General features: G+C 35.7%; 1 protein-coding gene across 1 annotated transcript; it reads right to left on the bottom strand.

Moving 5' to 3' along the window:
* Positions 1-919: 919 nt before the first annotated feature.
* rgs5a (regulator of G protein signaling 5a) lies at positions 920-22260 on the bottom strand. The gene is made up of 5 exons (XM_007258375.4): positions 22061-22260; positions 19616-19729; positions 12511-12572; positions 4744-4910; positions 920-3368 (listed from the first exon to the last, which is right to left on the bottom strand). Exons 1-5 carry the CDS (start codon positions 22102-22104, stop codon positions 3207-3209), a joined length of 549 nt encoding a protein of 182 aa, XP_007258437.2. The 5' UTR covers positions 22105-22260; the 3' UTR covers positions 920-3206.
* Positions 22261-24470: the final 2210 nt, after the last annotated feature.

Genomic DNA, 24470 nt, shown 5'->3' with positions numbered 1-24470 from the left:
GTATCAATGTGCGCACGTGAGGCGTTTTAGGGACAGATTCATTCACATTACACTCTAAGAAATATAAGTACAGATTTGTACTTAAAAGAGTACAAAGCTTGTCGCTGGGGCTGTACCTTATATTAAGGTTCAAAAAAGTACCTTTCAGTGAAAGTCCTTTTTTGTACCCATGGTTTTTGTGCCAGTATAGATTATAAAGATTATAAACATTATCATCAACTAAAAATGGCTCAAAAACTTGATGATACAAAATTGTCTGGCTTTCAAATAAAAAATGTGCAATTTAAATATATACTGTTCATTAGTACAGTGATGCAGAATACTGAATGTACCTTTTGGCTGGTTAAATGGTACAAATTTGTACTTATTGCTGTTAGAAATGACTTTGTACTTCAGAGGGAACAAATCTGACCCTGTAAAGACCAGTATTGTACCTTTGAGGGTACAATTATGAAGAGTGTACCTTCGAGTACAAAAAAGTACTCATATCGTACCTCTGTTTTTTAGAGTGTACACACAGATACAGGTCACTTACATTTGTGAATGTGAACCGTCAGGATAGCCAAATCCGATCTCAGCAAAAAATCTGATTTGAGCAATGTGGCTTATAATGTGAACATAGCCATAATGTTGATTTATGAATCAAAAACACTGTAAAATACTCAATAAATGCATTCTATGGCACCTTTAATTACATAATCAGTGATCAGTGCAGACTTGTTTTGATGACACATCACTTCATACTCTAGAATATGATATTTTTCTAGTATGACTCTAAATAGATAACGCAGGTGAGAAAAGAAAGGAACAAAGGAACAAGCTCTCCTCTTCATTCTCTGCAACTTGTGTATTCACAGACAAGCAATACTGAATAACTTAAAATCAAATAGTAGTAAATTATTTACATATGAAAAATAAATACATCTTCAGATCTTTAATGGTATTTATGTGATCAGCTACAACAGTACATGCACATATATATATATACTGTATACGTTTAAGCAGCTTTGCTATAAATGACAGGTACTGAATAAGCCCTTAATTATAGTTAAATATAGGCATTAGGTGTGAACCTTTCTATTTAACTTTAAAATTGATTTAACTTTTTAATTGGATACAATTTAACTTTTTCTCTTTAGTCTCCTTTGCAGATGCTTGTCAGATCTTTAAACTGGACTTGTTTGTTCAAATTTGGATTTAATCTTAAGGTAATAACTAATTTGAATAACCATAGATTGTTCTACTTCTGACCTGCAGTGTTCTAATACTTTTGGTTCTGTTGGGTAACTGTAAGGACTTATAAAGCACCTGTCATTGTTTATTGTTTATAATCATGTATATATGTAGGATATATATATATATATATATATAAAGAAAGGGAAACAGATATACCGGTAGATATACTATAATATATAGTGAACAATGACAGGTGAAAAAAGAGAAACATACAATAGTAGTATATATGTATGTGGTGGGATCACAAACACACACTTTAATATATCATTTTAGGGAAATCACTTTAGGGCATATTACTAATACACAACACAACGTAATTAAATCATGTTTAAGACAACATGAAAAGTCTCAGGACTGTTTTAAAGTAAAGGAACTGCTTAGGAGCAGCATAAGAGCATGCAATATTTGAATGGAAATTGTAGATGGTAACACACACTCATGCTGGTACAATGCTTTACGTTTTTAGTGTCATATAATATTGTAATATAATTGCACAGTAAATGTTTCAAATATGTTTTGTATAATTTGTGCATAAACTCATGCTAATTCTTTTTGAATGGTGATCATTATCGTTATTGTGTTGGGGTCAAACACATCCATTAATATAGGAAAAAAAAATAAGGAAATAATTTTAGGGCTTATTACTAATACACACAATATAATATGATGATGTCAACATGTCTGTGTTCTGTTTTAAAGTAAATGAGCTGCTTAAGAGCAGCATAAGGGCATGCAATAATTTAATGGAAATTACACTGTATATCTTAGCATACTTACTCATGCTGGTAAATGCTTTTAGTCTGTTATTATTATAATTACGCCTTTATAATTGCAGAGTAAATGTTTCAGATTTGTATAATTTGTATATAAACTCTGGGCTAATTCTTTTAAGTGGTGATAATTATTGGATGTACTCATCAGGGGGGCCTTAGGGATGGTTTTTTTTTTCTTTTCTTTTCCACTGAAATCCAAACAAACGGTTGGAGAAAATTTGCGTTTGACATCCCTTGGGAAAGCTGTCCCTCTGGCTGAAGAAGACACTGTTTTCCAAAGCTTTATGAAGATCCACTCCTACTTGATATTCCCATCTTAGCAACTTACAATGTAGCTGTTATATTGCAACAAGCCTCCTCTCTGGCATTTCCCAGGGACCCAGTGCATTTAAACACGTCTCTTTCTTTCTTTCTCTTACTGTGACTGATGGTGGGCCTTTCAAGATTAATGGCGACACAAACCAGCCCCCCCTTCCCAAACCCCTACCTCCCACCCCCCACCCCTTCACTGTGCTATACCATATGACTGTTAATATTTGTGTGGACGTTTCCAGGAAAAAAAAAGCCCTCGCCGTTAGCTTCCCCCTCCCCACACTGTCCTGTTTCTACTCTCCAAGCAGTCCATGAACTCGCTGCTCAGAAACTTCTACTAATTGCACCTTAGAGGTCAGATTACCCTCTTGAAAAACATGAGCCACTTGTCGTATTTCCAAGAAAAAGCACAGATTACAAGAGGGGATCAGTCTGGCTATGTTTTTCTCCTCTTTTATTTAGTCTTGAAGGGAAAAATAGAGAAGAATATCATTCTAATTAACAGACTGTGCATTCCAAACTGTACCCAATTAATAGCATCCTCTATTAGCTTATTTGCATGGTTCATCATCATCACATGTTTTTGATTAATGACTAATAGTAGAATTGCCTTTTTTCAGTCATCATAAAGTAGTTATGATTATGAAAAAGACAGTTATTAGCAAGGGAATAGAGAGCTGCAGGGAGACTCGATTTTTTGTATTTTTTTCCAATTACAATATCTTTCAAATCTTTCTAACAGATTGTCATGTTTTTACACAATCGCTTCATATAAAGGACTTTAGTTGCCTGAGGCCCGTAAATGAGGTGCTGGGAGCTACATAGATTAAACATCGATTGATGCTGGTTGGTCTGTTTTGTCTCCCTGCAGCTGAATGACCCCGTTTACTTGATCAGTTCTTGGTATTGCTCAGATCTGAGAAAGCGACCAAAGGAGTCTTTCTCCATCAGGGTGTAGATGCGGCTTTGGGCCAAATCGAAGGTGGTTGGGCTGAGATCCACCAGGTTCCTCAGGGTCACGTCTTTGGTAAAGTGGTCAATGTTCACCTAAAAAAAAGGGTAGAAAGGTAAAGATCACACTTCATACTTCACAGAACGACTAGCAAAGTGGGCACACAATGGGCTCTATGCATGGTAGGTGTGTGACAAATTGATTTTTTTTGTTTGTTTGTTTGTTATACTGGACACTCAGCTTCCGATTAATAAAAAAAATAAAGTCTGTATGAATACACAGCTTTTTTAAACTTTATCACATGTTTTAGCTTGACGTTCATCAGCACCGTCAGCATGTTATGTATGTTATAATATCCTGAGTTTAAGGCTCTGCTAGCCAATAATAATAAAGAGCTTAATACTCCTCATTCAGAAGCTCAGCTGACACCTACTTTATTTATTTACATTGTAAAATATGAATATCCAGTTCCTGTCTTACTTCTTACTATATTTATATACTGTAGCTAAAACATTATGGGGCAATTACCCAGACCAGGAATAGGCCTAGTCTGGGACTACACAGCCTTTTAAATGGAGATTTTCTATATCCTATCTGACTAGGCTTAATTCCTGACTGGAAAAACAGATTTTATATAACTGCTTTTAATAATAAAAAAATAAAAATATATATATTAGCTTCTACTGAGCTTTCATTTCATTTTCTTTATTATTTGGAAATTATACAAAACATTTCAGGTAGTCCACTCGAATAGGAACCAATCCCTATGTGTATATATAGCATGTAAATACTACACAAAGTCTATTAAAATGTGTAACTTTCCATTTATACCGACATATTATGCATAAGACATTATTCATACCCAGATCAAACACCAATCAGCCACAAAATTAACATGATGCTCCTTGTCTCTACACACTGTGGCTGAAACTTGCCTAGCCATTGCCCTAACCACATTGTTCCTACTCTAAACTGTGGCTTTTCATGGTTTATATAAAAAAAAAAACATATAAAAACTTGATATGTTTCTCTGCAGGTAAGCGAAGAGTTGGAGGATGAACCTGCATAGAGCCGATTAATTGCTGAAGAAATGGAATTCTAAAGTCATTCCGAACATTTCATAGAAACAAAAGCTTCTAAGTAAAAGTGCTCATCTTTAATTGGTTCAATTGGACAGCAGAACAAGAGAGAAGAAAAATGGCAGTTCTCACTTTCTACAAGAGCTACAGAAAGACAGTGGAACAGCTGCCTAATCCGTCTGCCTGCTGCACACAGGAGGCCAGTCGAGAAGCCAATTAAATAAGGCTGCCTCTTAAACACAAAGGCCCAGTCAATAGAAACTGATTACCTCTACAAGGCTAAAATGCTAAGTTTTCAAACCCTTAAAGGTGTTTCATATGTCCACCTTAAAGGTGTTTCTGGCGTTTCTGGAAAACCATGCTCTGAAGAAGCTGAAAGGAATCAACCAACCTCTTTAGGTCCACCAGTTTGGATGAAGTCCTCATAAATCTTCTTGGCCTTGGTGGCCATTTTCAGGGGGGACTTGGTCTTCTTGTAATCCTCACAAGCTGCCCAGAACTCGATGTTCTCCTCACTGAACTCGGACCTCAGGAAGCCACGGAATGTAGCCAGACCATCTATAATACAGAAGCATAGGTATATACATGCAATTTATGATCAGGTTATATTTAATATGAAGCACACATTTTATCATTTCCTGTGGTTAACAAATGAGCAATGACTACATAGTCTAATACAGTGATCCTCAACTGGTTGGTAAGGACATGTTCTTGGTGGGTCACGGACAGCTCGTAAACAATAAATACATATAAAAGATATATAATAATAAAATAATGCTCATTTGATTTTGTACTCGTCCTTCATATTGGGAAAAAAGGGGAGAGAAAAAGAGAGAGTTTTTTTTACTAATGTTCTCTAAATGCAGAGATATGCAGATAAGTGAAATTTCTAATTTTGTGGCCTTATTTAATTTGTGAAATTTTGATAATATACTACAATAAAATATATCTTTTATATATGTAGTTGTCATGTTCCTCCTCATTTAAAAAAAATAATTAAAAAATGTTCGTAAATTCACTTTGCATTAAAAGTTTTTTTTTTTTTTTTCAAAAATTAATTTGTTTGGTTTGTATTCTATAAAAGTGGGCCGTGACTTAATGACCATGAGAAAATGTGAATCCCTGGCTGTGACCAGTTGAGAACCTCTGTTCTAATAAATAAAAAAAAAGCATGTAGAACATAGACAACATATCACATATAGAAATTACGGTTTGGATTAGATATGTCTAGAAAGAATTCAAAAAATATATGTTTTTTTATAAAATGATGCATGAGGCTTAGTGTTTAACTGTTTTATGCATTAGTTTCTGCTTCCACACACGGACACACCCAAACACACACACAGTGCTAGCACATTCAGCACTCATGACATGACTAAGTATAGCCCAGTTGATGTACTTTAATGTTCAATTAACAGGATGAAACTGATTGCAAAAACGGCCGAATGAATTTTGCTTCAAATATAACCGCAGACATAAAAAAGGCATTGTGTGAGATCTGACGGTAAGTGTTTTATTTTATTTGAATCTAATGCATGACTGCTCTATGTGAGCCCAAAGAGAACACAAACCGTGGCCATATTACAAATATCAATTATCACAAACAAACCATTTCTGCTGCTCATCTGGCATGACAAACCCTCATCTGAACCATTTCCATGGGGACTTCATTCTATTATAGCACTGCAGTGGGGATGTTTCCTGAAGCTGCACTGATTCAGACATTGTTTACCTTTATCTGGCTAAAAGTATTGCATCATTTATATATGCATTAGATTATGTGCTCTATAAATGCTCAATTGCAACAACTTAGAGTGGTTTAAACCTCAGAGAAAATGCTGTCCTCATCTGAATAATGTTTCTTTACTTTTAGCATTAATAACTTTCATCTATTGGATTTTTTTTTTCAAGTAAATGACATGCAATATTAATCATTGCATTATTAGCAGGTCATTAATCTACTCATATCATGCAATTAATGTTAATTGAATACATTCTTTTAAATGTAATTACTCTTTTAAATATATATGTAGATCAGTATTCTGATTTGGGTTATATTTCCCACAATTCAGTCGACATGTCATTTCCTGTGGGTGACAAATGAACAATGACTATAAAAATTGCACGTTACAGGTTAGCCGCAGGCTCTGTCGCATGTATTCTGAAAAATGAGCATCTCTCCAACAGCAGTAATAATAAAAAACAGTCACATTTCAGCTTGCTCTGTATGGTACTGTGTAAAGCTCAATATTAAAAATACTGATGCATTTAAAGACTAGAAATAGCTGTGTTCCAAATTGTGGGCTGCAGTCGAGATTTTTCCACAAAAATGCTTCCTTTTTAAAATTCCAACTTTTTAATCATAATTAAAAACAAACATTGTTTGGAAACATGTTAATTTGTTGTTAGGCTTATGATACTTATCATTGGTTTATCAGTCTTATTGTATAGTAATGAGTGAAATTTACTATGAAGTTCTTATGTAGTTCTGCCACGCCCACCCTTGCAACCTCGCAACCTCAAATCTACTGTTACATGCAAAGTTGTGTTGTCGCAACAATGCAAGGGACCTTTTTGTAATTATCTGTAAAATTTGAAAGAGCTATCATGCTACAATCTACCAGTTTTAGTCGTCTCTACCCTACAAAAGCCAAAAACGAACTTAAGTTGTGCTGAGAGATTTGTGGGCAATGAGGGCAACAAAGGATACATCAGTTGCATCCTTCAAATCTCACTGAACATCAGCTGTTCCTCTCAGCTCTTGTCTTAATTTTGGAACAGGCATTTATGACGTATGGCAATCGAGAAATGTAGCCCACCTCGGCTGCAGCCAAGACTTATTTAAGCCAAGAAAGCAGCTAGTGATTGTGCATATTCAAAAGACTGTGCGTTTTTTTAAGCAGTGGAAAGAAGGCACACCCTTAATTACTCATGTAATCTAATTACTCCTCCCCATGGTTAGAGCACCAGGTGCAGCTTGTTAGGAGAAGTGTGGCTCTTTACAAACAGCCTCTGCAACTGGAGACCCACTGTACCTTGACTACGTTGTGGAACCTTGATCAGTAAATCTGTACTTGGATTAAAAAGGATTTGTTATGCTCATCTGGGGCAGTTGGATCAATTATACGAATGTTGAAACGTCAGCTAGTTTTATCAAACGTGCATACTTGACCATACATGACATTTCAAGTGGTAGTATATTATAAACACACTGGGTGTCTCACTCTTGCACACTTGAGTTTATCAGATTTCCATGGTGAAATGCAAAAGTAGTGCTGGACGATATGGCCAAAATTTATATCACGATATATTCCTTAAATTTCGGTCGATACGATATAATTTTGATATCAATATAAATACTTTGAAGGCCTCAGAAAACTGCTAAGAATCTCTGCAATCCCTGCAGCAGTGCAAATTTAATTATATATTTAATTATATAACTGTGTATTTGCACTTTTTGTATGGCTGGCAACAGATACCCTCATTATATGCACGTCTATTTATCTATCTAATGGAAATCTGTACCTACTACTGTCTGAGAATTTAATTTAAGCCTTTGAAACCTCCTTTCACAAAAACTTTAATACTTTAGAAATAAAAGTAGTCAAAATAAATCAATGCTCAATATTATTTGCATACAGCAAAATAATAACATGACATCCCTGTCAAACATAAGCCTATATAACTATTACCAATAAAAATAACTTTAAATTACAACAGAGGCAGAGCTTCTTATTCTTTGTGAACAAATTTAACAGATTAAAACAAAAGTGTTTCAACTAGGACATAGAATACAAGAAGCCATTATATACATAAAAGCAACAAGATTTTCCCGTCAAATAAACAAACCTATGGGCTTTATCAACTATGAATAACTTAGTTACAACATAAGCTATAAAAGTGGTTCAGTCAGTATAAGAAAAATATTGTATGTAGATGTATTAACATTACCGCTGCTGGTCGGCTCCACTCTCCGGCACAATTTACAGCAAAGCGGCAAGGTAGCGGACTCGAGGATCCGCGGCTGACCGAACCGAGTCTACCTTAGCCTTGGATCCGCTCGTCCCGGCTCCGTTTGGCTCCAGCACGAGATATTTTAGCTGCGTAGTGAAGCGGACCCGAGCCTAGCCATTTTAACCTAGCCTTGCCTAGCCTAGCCTATTTGGCTACGTGCCTGTGTGGTTACGTCATCACGCACTGACGTAGCCCAGCTATGGGGGCTGAATGTGTTCAGCTCTGCGGCGAGCTGACGCCAGTAAAAAACGCCTGTCCGTGACCGATTCTGTAAACAATACATACCGATATACCACAAAACTGATATCACCGTTATTGAAACATTTCTTATCACGATAAATACCGATATCGAATTATTGTCCAGGCCTATGCAAAAGTAGAGGTTGGTGAATGTGAGTATCACAGCAGAATATGGAGGCTATGCTAAAAACGAGGCAGATCTTAGATTCATACTTTTTCTGTTCCACCCTAAATGGTGCAGTGGTATTGGATATGTAGCAAGTACACTCTGGTGCTAGTACATCATTTAAGGTGGAACTTTAAATGAAAATAAGAATCTGCCTAATAAGAAGCCAACTTAAGGTTTGAGCACAAAACGTCAACAAAGTAAGTAGATAAAGAAAAGCAGTAACACTTGACCTGGATGGTTCATAGTTGATAACTCATATGTAATAGAATTTTTTAATTGAATTGAGATGAATGTAAATGATTCTTTATCGAATGAAACCCTACACCCAGCCATAATTCTATACCCTAACTTTAACATGTAAGAGTTAGATTAAGGGTTAGTTTTAAGTTTTCTAGAGTTGCATTAGAAAAATGAAAGTTTTGTTATGTTTTGATTGGTCTGATCCACAATCAGGAGCCCAAAAACCAGAGTCTACCCCATCACACAATGCTCGTTTTTTTCTCCAACGGTCGACTTTGACTGAAGAAACAAACTGTAGACTGGGGGTAACTAGCACAGACACAGCCAGACTGAGAATCTGGGCTAAAATTGGAGCAAAAATTATGTAAGGTAACCCATGCTTAAGAACCTAATAAGTTAACATGTCTAAACTTAACTCTAACTTGACAAGTACTTGATCTTGCTCCATACAAATCAGCTTAGTTTTCTAGAAATAATGCTGATTTTATAAATGAAATAGGCTTTGATTTGATAAATGATTTCCGCTTTAATCATAACTTTGTTTTAGCTAATCTACCCTATAAGGTGCACTATCAATAAACGTCTATTTTCTGGTCTATATACAATGACGCATCGTGTGACACCACTAATTCAGCAGGTCTTGCTGCTGAGTGGTGGTGGTGGTGGGGTAACTAAAATAAAGCTAAGCTAAGTAAACAAAACTGTCAATCTTTAAAAAAAAAAAAATCTCCTAAAAAACTGTTCTACTAAGGCTGGGTGCAGCAGCATTAGCATTAAGCGGCTAACCGCTAGCCACGGTTAGAGCTAGTAAATACAGCCCGACAGCGCTACACTGAGGAACCTTGAGTGTTCTGGTAAGCCAGGGCAATATTAGCTGGCGGTTTGTTGCACGTAGCTTGTTTTAACATGGTAAACACGCAGGCTACAGTCTGATATCCTCGACTCTGAACAGCAAAAGAGCTAGTGCTTAGCGTGATTAGCAGCTAATACTAGTGCTGCTACAGGAGTGCTAGACAGGGTTGGTTAGCAGCAGGCTACAGGCTGGTAATACTCACCTTTGAATGGCGAAAGAGCTAGCACTTATCGCTGTTAGCGGCTAATACTAATGCTACTTAAGTCTCGGCACTGGAACTAAAAACTAAACTGAAACTCCTGTATACTTCAGCGGAGTGGTAGAATTCATATATTTTTGGGGGGGGGGGGGGGGGGTGTGTAGCGTTGTGTGTGTTCTTACTGTGAGACTGCACCGGAAGGGGGGGAGGGAGGGCTCCACGCTGTCTACTGCTTTCTGGTCCAATTAAGGTAATTTAAAAACCAGGACATTTCCTCACTTTTTGAAAAAAAAAAAGGATGTGAAATACGGACATGTCCCGGGAAATACAGACGTTTGGTCACCCTAATTAAAGCATTTTAAGTACGTTTTATAGTGCGAAAAATACAGTACAAGAAGAAGCATCCAGAATAAACCTCTGGCAGTGTAGAAAGCAACTCCATGATGAAACCACATTTTAATTTAAATATAGAAGCACTGAATTCAACAAATTTCAGTTCCCGCAAAACAGTGCTTGTTTGCCCTTTGAGGCATCGTGCAGGACAGGGTCATTTGGAAAGAGCTCTCTGGAGATCCTGGCCTAACAGCTGGAATTCAACAGTTTGACTTATACAGCCGGCTGCAGTCGTGGGCTGGTTTATTTATGGGTACTTGAATACGGAGATGAACCCGTAAACCCACTTAGAGTCCTCTCTTAAATATTCCTCGGTAGCTTTCCGGTATTTAGAATCATAAACTTTACATCTCACCTGAAAATGTCACGCTGTTGACTAAACCATGCTTAAGAGCGCATGTTTGCATGTGTTTGCACGTGTGCTGTCTATGCATGTGGGAATGCATGCATGCACACAAGCAAGCAGGTCCACTTCTAGTAAGTGAATTCAAGACTCAGGAGAAGCTTTTCCATGAGTTATATGGCCTTTAAAGGTCAACCAGTCTGCTTAAAGCCTCAGCTTGTTACATACAGAAGCAGGAGGTTTACGCATACTTCTCTAAATACACTCTAAATAGTCTCTTCTTATGAATGTCTGCAAAGTTTACCACACGCACTCGTAAACACGGTGCTCTGTACAGCCTGCTGACCTTTAACAGTCTGTCTGAGCTCTCTGAGCATCAATACTTGGTTTTGCCTTTCTGAAGAAATCCGATGCACATTTAAAACATAACGTGTTTCTTTACGTCAGCATTTGTAAGGGTGTTTTTACACCTGCAGTTTGTTTTTCTGGTCTGAACCAGTTAACAAATTTGTTAAAATGGAGTGTTTCACCCAAGGATAACAAATGGAAATGTAAACAAAATGTGTCGCAAAAAACATGCAAGCAAGGCAGAGCTAGAAAGTAAATACAGAAAAAGGTCCTGTGTTCTGGACTATTACGGATTTCTGTGCAATTTTGCATAAAGCATCAGCAGAGATGGCATTAGTTTATAACTATCAAAGTATCTGAGTAATAAATCAGTTTAAACTGCACCTGAACAGCATTTATAACTGAGAAGCTGATCTGAGCCAATCACAGATCAGCTAACCTGCTGAATCTAAGATTAGCCCTATAAAGATAGAATTAGTTTCTAGGGGGTCCTGGGGTAATTTTCTCTTTTACAGGGTAAAAGAGAAAAACAGGGAGTCCTCTGTGATTTTATTCCTATCCGGAACGACCATGTACGTGTGTTTTCCAGACGTCCTCTAAGAAAATTACAGGCAGAATTATCTTCTTTTTTTCGGTGAATTCCGTGGTCCTCCGGTAATTTTAGTCCCGTCCGGATGCACTTGTCAGAGTTTCGTCTCCTTGTGTTTAATAAAATAGCTATTTGTCCACTGACATGCACCGTTATTACACTTAGGGCACTCATTTCTACAGAGATCTAGGCAAACACAACAGTGAGTGGAAATGGAGGAGCTACTGAACGCGATGTCACGTGACCGAGAAAGCCTTAAAAAAAACTCACTGGTCCTCCTGTTTTTTTCAACTGAAGTCCAGATGCAGTAGTTTTATCACTGAGTAGAAGTGTGAATAATGAGAAACTACTGTAATCCTGTCCGGATAGGGCTATTGTCTAGTTCCAGTATGGGGAGAAGATATTGGAAAACAGTCAGTACTTCCAAGTACTGTAAACAAGTGAAAAAAAATTGGGTAAACACTTTGGTAGGAGATGGGTAGACGAGTATGTGTTTTATGCTAAAAGTATTAGACCCAGCAAATTCAGATGACATTACATCATTACTCATTAGTTCTTTGTGAATACTTTTTCATAAAAAATAGTTGCAGTCGAGAAATTACAGTAATAAAAGTAAAAGAATTTCACATGATTTTTAAGTTAACCTTAAACCTTTGGTGCAGTAAAAAGGGAAACATTTTCTTCTTCCAAATGTGGCATGCCAGAAAAATGATGAGAAACACTGCTTTACATTATGTGAAAAAAACAAGGACGTACAAATATACACTTACAGCTGTTGTTGAGCACTCGGTCCAGAGACTCACGCCACTGAGAAGCCTCTTCGGGGGTCGGCCTGTGTGACACAAACCACAGCACAGCACAGCTGTCACTCAGTACTCACATTAAAAACAGTCCAACAGCAGCAGGCTGCCCTCCTAATCAAATTTGGTGCTTTCATAATGGTTTATTTTGACTTTGCTGAGGTCATTAGGAGACGGCGTGCGTTTCAGTTTTATCTTCCGGTCGAGAGTGACGGGTTTGAGTAAAATGTGAACAGCACCGAGGCACTGAGGCAATAAACAAAATAAATGAAGTTTTACTGCCAAACTAAGCACTTAACTACACTCTCTGAAATGCATCAATTATGTCGTAAGGCTGTTTTTGTGACACACATTAAGCCTTTGGCAAGTTTTAATTCCAGCAATATCAGATTTTGTTCCCATGTTGAACTGACTGAGCGATGAGTCAAATCTGCCCTTTGACTCCTCGACATTTTATATTTGTTTTTTTATTCTTGGCGTGCTACAGAGAATGCACACAGCTGACTAGCCAATGTACCAGATTTTTGGTGCTGTTGCAAACCAAACAGGGCACTCTCTTCTCATGTTAAAATGTTCTTAATGCTAAGAGGCTTTTATGAGTCTGGGCACAGATTCAAAGAAATTTTCCAAAATTGCATTAAATAATTTCTCTCCACATTTTAAGAGCATTACTCAATTTTCTCTTCCTTTTCGTACTAAAAAAAGCATGAAAATGTAGAACATTGTAAGTTTGATGTCTAAAAAAAGGGGAGAGGGGTTATTACACATACAACTTTACAAAGAGTCTTGTTAATCTTATAGTGTTGTAAAATTCATATATTATATAGATGTATTACATACAGAGTGGTCTTTTTTAAGTGTTTATTTCTTTTATTGTTGATGATTATGGCTTACAGCCAATGAAAACCCAAAAATCAGTGTCTCAGAAAAATTGAATTTTATAAAAGACCAATTGGTACTTTTGGCAGTGTGGGCAGTGTGTCAAGTCCTGCTTGAAAATGAAATCTGCATATCCATACAAGTTGTCAGCAGAGGGAAGCATGAAGTGAAAAGGAAGATTTTCTGGGAAAACACTGCACTGACTTTGGACTTGATAGAACACAGTGGACCAACACCAGCAGATGACATGTCTCTCCAAACCATCACAGACTGTAGAAACTTCACACTAGATCTCAAGCAGCTTGGACTGTGTGTCTCTCCCCTCTTCCTCCAGACTCTGATCCCTTTTTTTCCAAATTAAATGTAAAATGTACTGATAATCAGTGATGGTTTGGAGAGCCATGTCATCTGCTGGTGTTGGTCCACTGTGTTTTATCATCAAGTCTAAAGTTAGTGCAGTGTTTTCCCACAAAATCTTACAGCACTTCATGCTTCCCTCTGCTGTCAACCTTTACGGAGATGCGGCTTTCATTTTCCAGCAGGATTTGGCAAACTGCCCACACTGCCAAAAGTACCAATTGGTCATATATTATTGAGATACTGACTTTCGGGTTTTCATTGGCTGCAAGTCATAATCATCAACAATAAATGTTACAAATGTTTAACACTTGAGAACTCCTTCGAGTAATACCTTGATTGAACCACCTTAATAGAAATCTAAGTGATTTGGTCACCTGCAGATAAAAAAAACTAAAAACTAAACCTCTAACACAGGTAGTGACTGATAGTCAGGGGAGCTCATTACAAGGAACTAAAGAACTACGAGAGTTCAATGAATACATTAAACTATTATTACAGCAGCAGGTTGTTTATTTGCTATTATTTATTTGGTATTATATAGGGATCAAACTCAATCTTAGACTGTGCAGCATATGGATGGAAATATTTCATCCATTGAAATGACTAGGCTTATTTCTTGTCTGGAAAACTGCTGCACTAGCAAGGAGCAAAATGTTGTAATAGCAGCATCATAATATATCAGGGTGAAATGTTATCTCCATCACGGACCCATATCCTGAAGAGCTAGCTTGTGTATAGCACGATTAGACTAAAAGGTTCTCTGAAAAGAGATTTTAGAGAGCTTTGGGTTCATTACCCGGAATGAAAGGCAGGTTTAAAAGGAAAAATGGTTCTGATGTTGTGTTTCCTGAAACGGTGCTAATGCTCCTTTAAAGAATATTGCCCATACCCTGTAAAGTCACTATTTTGTAGAAATGTCACTTTTGATAGCACTTCCAGGCCAGGCTAGCCTGTGTATCAGTGTGTGTTTTGATGCTGTGTGAAACAGCCCACGGATGATGCTTGCCTAATCCATTACAGAAGACAGTGGGAAACAGTGGTGCTGTTAGGAAAAGCATGCTTTTGAACATGATTTATATTATAAACAACCCTTCTGCTCTTTTCCATTACCGAATGCACTCAACACACACACACACAGCCTCGCTCTCTTCAGACGTTTCAGAATGGGGTTGTGCAACCTCACTCCCAATCTACTGCTGTTGATCAGTCTGTTGGATGATTTTTACTTGACGCTTCTCTGGCAGCATAGATGATGCAGATTCCCATTTACTAACCACTTTATTAGACACACTATGCTCATGAAAAAAAGGATTCTCCCAGAGTTCATTAGCAAACACAATGTTCCATAAAGACAATAAAGAACCACAAGAACATCTAAAAACAAACAAAAAAAAACAGGGTTGGGCCAAAAAAACAATAGGGCCAATATTTGTATTACAATACATATATTGGAAAAATAAAGAGACCACTTCAGTTTCTGAAGCAGTATCTATGATTTTGCTATTTATAAGTATATGTTTGAGCAAAATGAACGTTGTTGTTTTATTCTATAAACTACGGACAACGTTCCTCCAAATTCCAAATAAATATATTGTCATTTAGAGCATCTATTTGCAGAAAATGAGAAATGGCTGAAACAACAAAAAAAATGCAGAGCTTTCAGACCTCAAATAATGCAAAGAAAACAAGTTCATATTCATAATGTTTTAGGAGTTCAGAAATCAATGTTTGGTGGAATAACCCTGGTTTTAATTACAGTTTTCATGCATCATGGCATGTTCTCCTCCACCAGTCTTACACACTGCTTTTGGATAACTTTATGTCACTCCTGGTGCAAAAAAAAAACAAAACAATTCAAGCAGTTCATCTTGGTTTGCTTGCTTGTGATCATTCATCTTCCTCTTGATTATATTCCAGAGGTTTTCAATTTGGTAAAATCAAAGAAGCTCATCATTTTTAAGCGGTCTCTTCTTGTTTTCCAGAGCTGTATATTTACATTTTGGTTGATACAGATAAACTGTTATTCTAATTTAAATATGAAGAGTATAAAAGCCAATGTATGTGGTGTATGTCTTCGCACGCTGATGTTCCCAAGCAATGGAAGGAATGGTGCTCAGCCCTTTATGCTCAGTAAACTGATGGCAGTGTTCTGTAATGAACATCAGTCAATGATAGATGCTGTAAATACTGTATCTCTTAAAACCCAAGACCAATGTTTTATAGTTTAATGTACCATTTATTTGTCTAAATATACAGCCAAAACTGCCAGATGTTATTTTCAGAATATCCTAAGCCTAATATAGCAGAGTAACCTCAATGATATCTGTTGTTCTGAGCTGGATTACTCACTAATAGCTAATAACAGATTGATGGCACTGTTCTTTTTGGATTGGGTAAGTTTGGCTGTTTGATATACTGCAATATATGTGTTATTAATATTGATATTGTTATTGAATTACTGTATAGTGGGCTGAACAAGCTTCACAGAATGTTGGGTAAACACAGTGCGCATTCATGACTGAGTCATTCTCTGCCATTACAGAGATTTAATGGGGCTTAAGAGTTTTTATTAAGAGCTACAGTTTCTGACACTGCTTTATTGAGTAGAGTGATTTAATGCTGTGTAAGAGCAGTGGAGCCAAACACACAGCCTCAAGAATAAGGGTTCTAATCCGGGCCAGAAAATTAAACTGGAATCCATGCGCTCATGGCTGTAGGAACACGGGAAAAGCAGGCATTTCATGCAGCACTTTCAGCGCAGTGATGCAATGCCTCACCACTTCTTGATTAAGTTCAGGCTTTTATTTAATCCGCTGGACTCTGAGGCCTGTCAGACACTTTTAAGATAGTTTGAAATGCTTTAAGATTGTTAAAACCTTCACTGCTGAACATATCGTTGCACTTTGCACTTTCATTACGCAAAAAAAATGTGTCTCCAATCTTTCTGTTTTTGACTGTTTGACACACTGTAAGTGTGGCAGTTGTCCTTAATATTGTTTCCGAATTTTGTGATGAATGGACCAAATAAGGCCTTACAAGGACTTATTTTGATTTCTCTTGCAATTTACGAGTTTTCCTTTTTCTGCAAAGGCAGATTTTTTTTAAGAATTGACTTTTAATTGTGTCCCATTTGGAAGGCCAATCACCACATCCAATCATTAGTACTCCACCCATCATTAGTAAGCCCTTCAACACTAAAAGGATGAAGGATGAAGACAAGCACACACCTCCTCTTACAAATGTGAAGTCAGCCACTACTAATGCAGGGTAGCCAGCACACTCGGAAGAAAAGCGCAGCGACCCAGCTCTTATACATCAGCTGAACAGATGCCTGTGCTGACCAACATCACACTAGGGCTGATGTGGAGAGAGAGCGCCATCTACCCTAAAATACACTTTGCAAGAGCTTACTTAAAAATCTGTTTTTGAAGAAAAAATACTGGCTAAAATCTGCTGTCTCACCAAGGTAGAATTTTATGTTACTTAGAAAAGGTAGTACAATTTGCTACCTGAGCATATGATTGAAAAAGTTATTGCTATCAAAGTTGTGGCTATTAAAACCATTTTTGTCCATTCTATATTGAACCATTTAGCCTTAAATCTAGTACAGATTGCTAATGCTAATGAAAGTGTAAGTCATCATTAGCAAGCAAAGAAGCTGTAAGTATGTCTTTCCTAAAATATTAATAATTAATTAAAGTAATTGCACTTAATAATATTAATATTTTGACAAAATATTAATCAAAAGTTTGGACACACCTTAAATTTAATGTTCTTTAAATACATATATATTTGTATAATTTCTGTAGACTAATACTAAAGTCATTCAAACTACAGTATGAAGAAAAACAAATGGAATTATTTAGCCCTCTTACTGTGTTTGAGACCATCAGTTTTAAAGTTGTAAATTACTCAACTAATTCAAGAAAAGAATCACTTAAATCCGAAAAAATACAAGAACTTTAAAAGCATCTTAAAAGTGCAGTTGCTAAGACCTTGAAAAACATTATAATGAAAATGGCTTTTATGAAAAAAGCTTAAGGAAAGAAAGACCAAGAGTTACCTCTGTTGCACAGGATAAGTTTATAAGAGTTACCAGAGTCTTTTAAGTTATTACATGGGTAATTGTTTCCTCATAGTCTGGATCACTTCAATATTAATTTACATTGTAGGAAAAAAATGTGTCCAATCTTTTGACTAGTACTGTATACTCATCAGGAAAAAATGACTTTCGACAACATTCTGTGAAGCTTATCACCAGTAAGAGTGAAAGACAGAACTGGACTGAATTGACTGCAGCGTGTCTGTCAGTGCAGCCATTGCAGACATCTTTCATCAGCACCATGTCTGTCCAGGTGCCAGCTCTGTGTGTATTTTACATAAATATTTATAAATGTGTCATTATTTATTAATATAACAACTCTTTATTGGGCTTGCCTGCTGTTCCCATGAGCAAGTTGTGAGTGAGTGTATGTGTTTATCTGTGTGTGTGTGTGTGTTTGTGTGTGTTTTTGGTTGTGTGTGTGTGGGAGGAGATGTATAGGTTTATTGCAATGACATTGTTTTAATTTCCTCTTCTCTATTTATTTATGACACAAACACACGTCAGACAGATTGCAACATGGGTTTTAAATCTGTATATTCACACTGGCTTTTTTTTTTGATAAATTCATTTAATATTTATATCCAGATATACAAGTTTCTGTGGGTGACATAAAAAAGTCTAATAAGGAGTAATATCACTATCTACATTTTGTAGCCACTCTGCTTAATTCTAAATACTGGTGTAGTTGATTACATGTAAGGTAGTGATGATATTGGTAGTATATTAGACTCCTTTATAGGAATATAAACTATAGAATCTGGGAAATGTGATTTCTGGCAACTTGTTTTAGGGGGAAAAACTATTTTTAGAAAGGCTCAAGCTTTTATTGAAAATAAGTTTTGTTTATGAAGTAAAACTTGAATGAATATTTATTTTATTTTCATGTACTTTTCGTTTGATAATAATCTGTATTGCTTTTGTCTCTGGTTAATATTTTATTCATATGTTTTGTTTTTACCTTTAATTTTATGTGAAGCCAACTGAAGCACTATTGTGTTTGAAATGCATCTCTATATAAATAAATATGGGGTGGGGGTGTGAAGAATGGTAAAAGGGAAAATTAGTGAGAAAGAAAGAGAGACAGACAGATGCAGACGGGCGGGGGAAGTGAGAGAGTATGAGGAGAGAGAGAGAGACCAGAGAAATAGGAGAGAATGAAAGAGCAGAGAAAGAGAGATGAGAGAGAGAGCACAGAGAGAGAGGAGAGAGAGAGAGAGCAGAGAGAGGAAAGAGAGAGCAGAGAGTAAGAAAGGGAGAACAGAGAGAGGAAAGAGAGAGCAGAGAGAAAGAAAGAGAGAGAGAGGATGGAGCGCAGAGAGGAGAGAGAAAGAAAGGAGAGAGAGAGCAGAGAGAGAGGACAGAGCGCAGAGAGGAGAGAGAAAGAAAGGGAGCAGAGAGAGGAGAGAGAGCAGAGAGAAAGAAAAAAATTCAAAATAATTCGTTTTTCTTAGAAAAATAATGTGTATTTAGATGTGTACATATTTTTTGTATATTTAATGTGTCTAAAACTTTTTTTTTAAAAAGAGGGGAAATAGAGAGAGAGAAAGAAAGAGAGAGAGCAGAGAGAGGGAGCAGAGAGAGAGAAAGAAAAATAATGTGTTTTTAGATGTGTGTACATTTTTTAATATATTCAATGTGTCTAAAATTTTTCTTAAAAAGAGAGGAAATAGAGAGAGAAAGAGAGAGAGAGAAAGAGGAAGAGAGAGAGAGGAAGAACAAATAGGAACTCACTTCTGGAGTTTTTCTGGTTTCTTCTCAGGCTTCTCGGGGTAGGGGATGATGAGGTCAATGGCATTCTCTGGCTTCTGCAGCAGAGTTCCCAACTTAGTCTTGATCTCTTTAGCCCTGAAGCAGAAAACCAAACCCTTACGTCAGAAACGCACTTCCTCAGATCATTCACCCCATTATCAGAGTCACAGCTCAACTGCGCTTTTTTACAGATTAAGTGTCAAACGTGGACTGTTTTCAATTTCTCAAAATGTACTGTTACAAAATGTTTAAAAATTAAAGTCATTAATATCTGTTCAATATCAACTCTGCTAGTGTTAAATTAATACTGGAACTGTTAATTTAACATTTTAAACACTATTATTGTTTAACAAAATCAAACATTTTAAATGAGAAAGTGAACAACAGTTGCTTCACAGTGGATCCTACAACATCTGCTGATGAGAAGGTTATATTTATTCATGTTCTAAGAGTCTTGCTGCTTGCTCCCTCCATTAACAGTCCCCAGTTTCAGTAGAGCTGGCCTGTGTCCCAGAATTCAGTACTATGCTACACCCTTACAAATGGGTGTTCTTTAATTTCTTTAAGTACTTTGACAGCTATTGACAACTAAAGCCATTTAAATCTTAAAGGTTCCCTAAAGTTTTTGTTGGTCAATGAGCCTCAAAGTGTATATTTAACACTGTCAGATTAGCTGTGTACGTATAAGTGTAGTTAGTTAAGATTATGGGTGTTTCTGAACTGCGCTGCAACACAGCATCCCAGAATGTGCAGGAGTGGCACAGACCTCTTTACTATGCCTTGGCTAAAGAAGTTAATTTCTTTGTGTTTATTTATGTGAAAGCCTTTGTTGTTGTGTATTGTGAAAATTCTGCGCTATTTTAAATAGAACATTTTCTTCTATTATAAATAGATATTGATTTCCCCCTTGATCCCTTATCGCTGATGAATGATTTTACACACAGAATACAGTTTAGTACAGAGCTTGTACCAGAATTTATCATATATATATATATATATATATATATATATATATATATATATATATATATATATATATATATATAACATAAATTAAGTAAATATAAAATATACATGTGAATATATGTGAACTGAGACCTATATGCATATATTACCCAGCAAATTGTTCTCAGAAAGATTTCTTTAAAAAATAAACAATCACAGTAATGTAAGAATTACTTCAAGCAAAAAACAAACAGATTTTTAGGATTTAAATTGAATGAAGTATCATAAAAGCTTGAATTTGTGACTTTTAATGCTTTACTGCCATAATGACATGTTGTACCTTGCAGAAATATTAGTTGCAATTAAGGAAGTTAACTTAATCATAGATTCATTCTATTTCCCATAATCAGTCAACAAAAGGGCATTCTATGATTATTTGCTCATAACTTTATCATAAAGTACATGTTTAATGAAACTCAACATTTTAAGGTAGCCAGGTCCCATATTTAGTTTTTTTTTTAATCTGAAAGAACAGTTTATTTAAGGCAGTATTAATTCACACACAGAGACACAGAGGTGCAGAGGACACAGAGGTTTTAAATCCAAATCCAAACAGGAGCAGCTTGTTCAAAGCTTACAATCAGAGGAAAACGTATTATTAACTAATTACCGCAAAAACTCAAAACTCAAAAAAACTCTAAAGAAGCTTTCCGCACTAGCACTCAGCAGCGGGACTGATTAATGAAGCTTTAAGGGCATTATCAAAACCTGCAGGAGACTTATTTGAGAGACAGGGAAAAGAGGGGAAGGAAAGTATTCAGATTATTAAAAAAAAAAAGTCTGTTTAGTTTTTAAATAAGTAAAATATTTTACTATAACAATGTTCTTTTTTTTTTAGATTTGACTCTACACAGCAAAGTTGCCAGTCTTAAAGCAACACTTTTAGTGTTAATAAATTAATAAAACAAAGGGGGGCAGTTTCCCCAGACAGGGAATAAGTCCAGTACTAGATTATATATATTTATATATTACAAAAAAAAAAAAAAATCTGCATTCAGAATACTATGTAGTCCAAGACAAGACTTAATCCATGTCTGGGAAACTGTTCCTTATTGTTCTACTACTTTTTTTGAGACTAATTTAACACTAACATTATTGATTTAACACTGATAAATAATTTACTGTCATAAGTACAAGTGTTATAAATAAGTTACAAAAGAAAATAATAGCATTAATTTGTAGCATTATTTGAATAACTCTTTATATAATGTGTCCAGTAGTGGATTAAAAAATAGTGGATTATTTTCTAACCTATAGGAAGTTACAATTAGACAGTTAGACAACAATTAGACAAGGATATAACCTACAGAATAAAAGTAAAATCACATTTAAAATAAAAACTTTTGATCTATGTTTGATCTACTTTCTCTTCTTTCTCTTTAGTAAATTGAACCCGAAAAGCCTGAAGCAGACTGTGCTTACCTTTCCAGACATGTCTGAGGAAGGGCAGCTAATCCTTTACACATTTTTCAGACTCTTTTAGTATTCGTGCTCAGAGTTACTCCACAACCATGAGTTCCTGTCTCCGCTTTCCTTTTGAATTTGTCTCCCGGCTCTGCGCTGTTATATGGGGATGACTTTTTGGCCCCGGGCCAGCAGCTCCAGAGCCAATCAAGCGGCAGCTCACAATTACAGCCAGTGCCAAGCGTGTTCTGGAGATGATCAACAAGTGCAGAGACACTGTAATCTACTTAAACCCGCCAGAACCGGCCCAAGTTCTGTGACGTGAATATCGAGGGGAGAACAATAACACTGGAAATGTGGTTTAAATATTCAGCCCAGTCTACATAAAATGATGGAATGTGCTTCCTGTACTTATGAAACTTAATATTAAGCAAACTGATTACAGTGTGCCATAGAGTATTATACTGTTCTACATATAATAATTATCAATCCAGGTTTATCTCAGAATCAACTTTTTTTAGTCTTTAAGTTTGGGAGTGAAGTTACGAAACAGCCCCTAAGAAAAGAACATCACTAACAGATGGTTACTTATTAATCCACATATAGATCTGAACATACAACTAAACAAATCAATAAGCAGACAAAACAAAATATCAATCAAATAGAGAATTTTCTTTATCGAAAAAACTGAACAGCTGTGCACTTTCACTCGCCCTAAGAAAAAAAGAAACAGAGGTATTTGAGTTGTTAAAGCCAGTTTGAGTCAGAATTTGAGTTATAACTAAATAAAAGTTCCCTTAAATTCCACATTAACCACTGTGGACCTTCAAGAAAAAAGCCGAACAATAGAGTTATTTGAGTTGTCAAAGCAATTTTGAGTCAGAATCTTCGTTTTCACCTAAACAACCCTTAAAGTTCACATTACACACTATGGACCTTTATTCCTATAAGATAAAAAAGCAAAACTATTTGAGTTATCAAAGCCATTTCGTTATTTTGATTGGTTAGAGTCATTGTGTTTACTACAAAATAACCACAATACACCCTGTGAATATATATTCCTTTAAGAAAAAAAGATAAACAATATATTATATTTGAGTTATTTCAAGTTATCGAAGCCATTTTGATATATTGATTGGTCAAAGTCTGTGTGTTTATTACAAAAGTCCCTTTAAAGTCCACATTACACACTGTGGAACTTTATTCCATCTAAGACAAAAAGCTAAACAATATGAGCTATTTGAGTTGTCAAAGCCAGACTGAGATTTTGATTGGTCAGATTCTTTGTTTTAACTACAAAAGAACCCCTACAGTCGACATTACACACTGTGGAACTTTATTACAATTAGAGAAAAAGCTAAACAATTTGAGTTACTTTGAGTTGGCAAAGTCAGTTTGATATTTTGATTGGTCAGATTCTTTGTTTTAACTACAAAAGAACCCTTACAGTTGACATTACATTACACACTGTGGAACTTTATTCCTATTAGAGAAAAGGCTAAACAATGAGTTATTTTGAGTTGGCAAAGTCAGTTTGATATTTTGATTGGTCAGATTCTTCGTTTTAATTACAAAAGAACCGTTAAAGTCCACACTGTGGACCTTTATTCCTATGTAAAAAAGCGAAGCAATTTGAGTTATTTAAGCCATTTTAATATTTTGATTGGTCAGAACCCTTAAAGTCCACATTACATGCTGTGGATCTTTATTTCTATGAGAAAAAAACTAAACAATGAGTTATTTGAGTTGTCAAAGATATTTTGACATTTTGAGTTTAAGTCAGAATCTTAGTTTGAACTTAAGATATTTCAGAATCTTTTTAGAATCTCTGTCAGAATCTTTGTCTTAATAAACAACAAAGATTTGCGTTGGCGAAGCCATTTTCATATTTTGAGCTGTCAGAATAAATTATTTCAAATATAAAGAGCCCCACACTATATAAAACGTTCACAATGTTATGTGTTAGTTATGTGAGTTGTCAAAGCCATTTTGACATTTTAAGTTTGAGTCTGAATCTTTGTTTGAACTAAAAAGATCTCAAAGTACCTCAATTTATACACAGAGTGTATATATGTATATATATATATATATATATATATATATATATATATATATATATATATATATATATACATATATATATACATATATATGTATATATATATGTATATATATATATATATATATATATATATATAAAACCTTACTTCAGTTTCTGACTATATTTATAATATATAAATAACCCCTCTCAACCTACACATGATGTTTATAGTACTAGTATTATGCAATTTATCAAAATTATTGAAAAATAAGCCTTAACCTTAACAACGCAATGTTAAGCCTGGGGTTCAAGGAGTTAACTGAAAAGGTACAAGAGTCTTTGTACTTTTGTTGTGTCTTATTCACCGTTCAAGAATTCAGGGGTCAT

Source organism: Astyanax mexicanus, chromosome 5 (assembly GCF_023375975.1).
Source record: "Astyanax mexicanus isolate ESR-SI-001 chromosome 5, AstMex3_surface, whole genome shotgun sequence".
NCBI classification, from domain to species: Eukaryota; Metazoa; Chordata; class Actinopteri; order Characiformes; family Acestrorhamphidae; genus Astyanax; species Astyanax mexicanus.
This window is presented reverse-complemented; position numbering and strand designations above follow the sequence as displayed.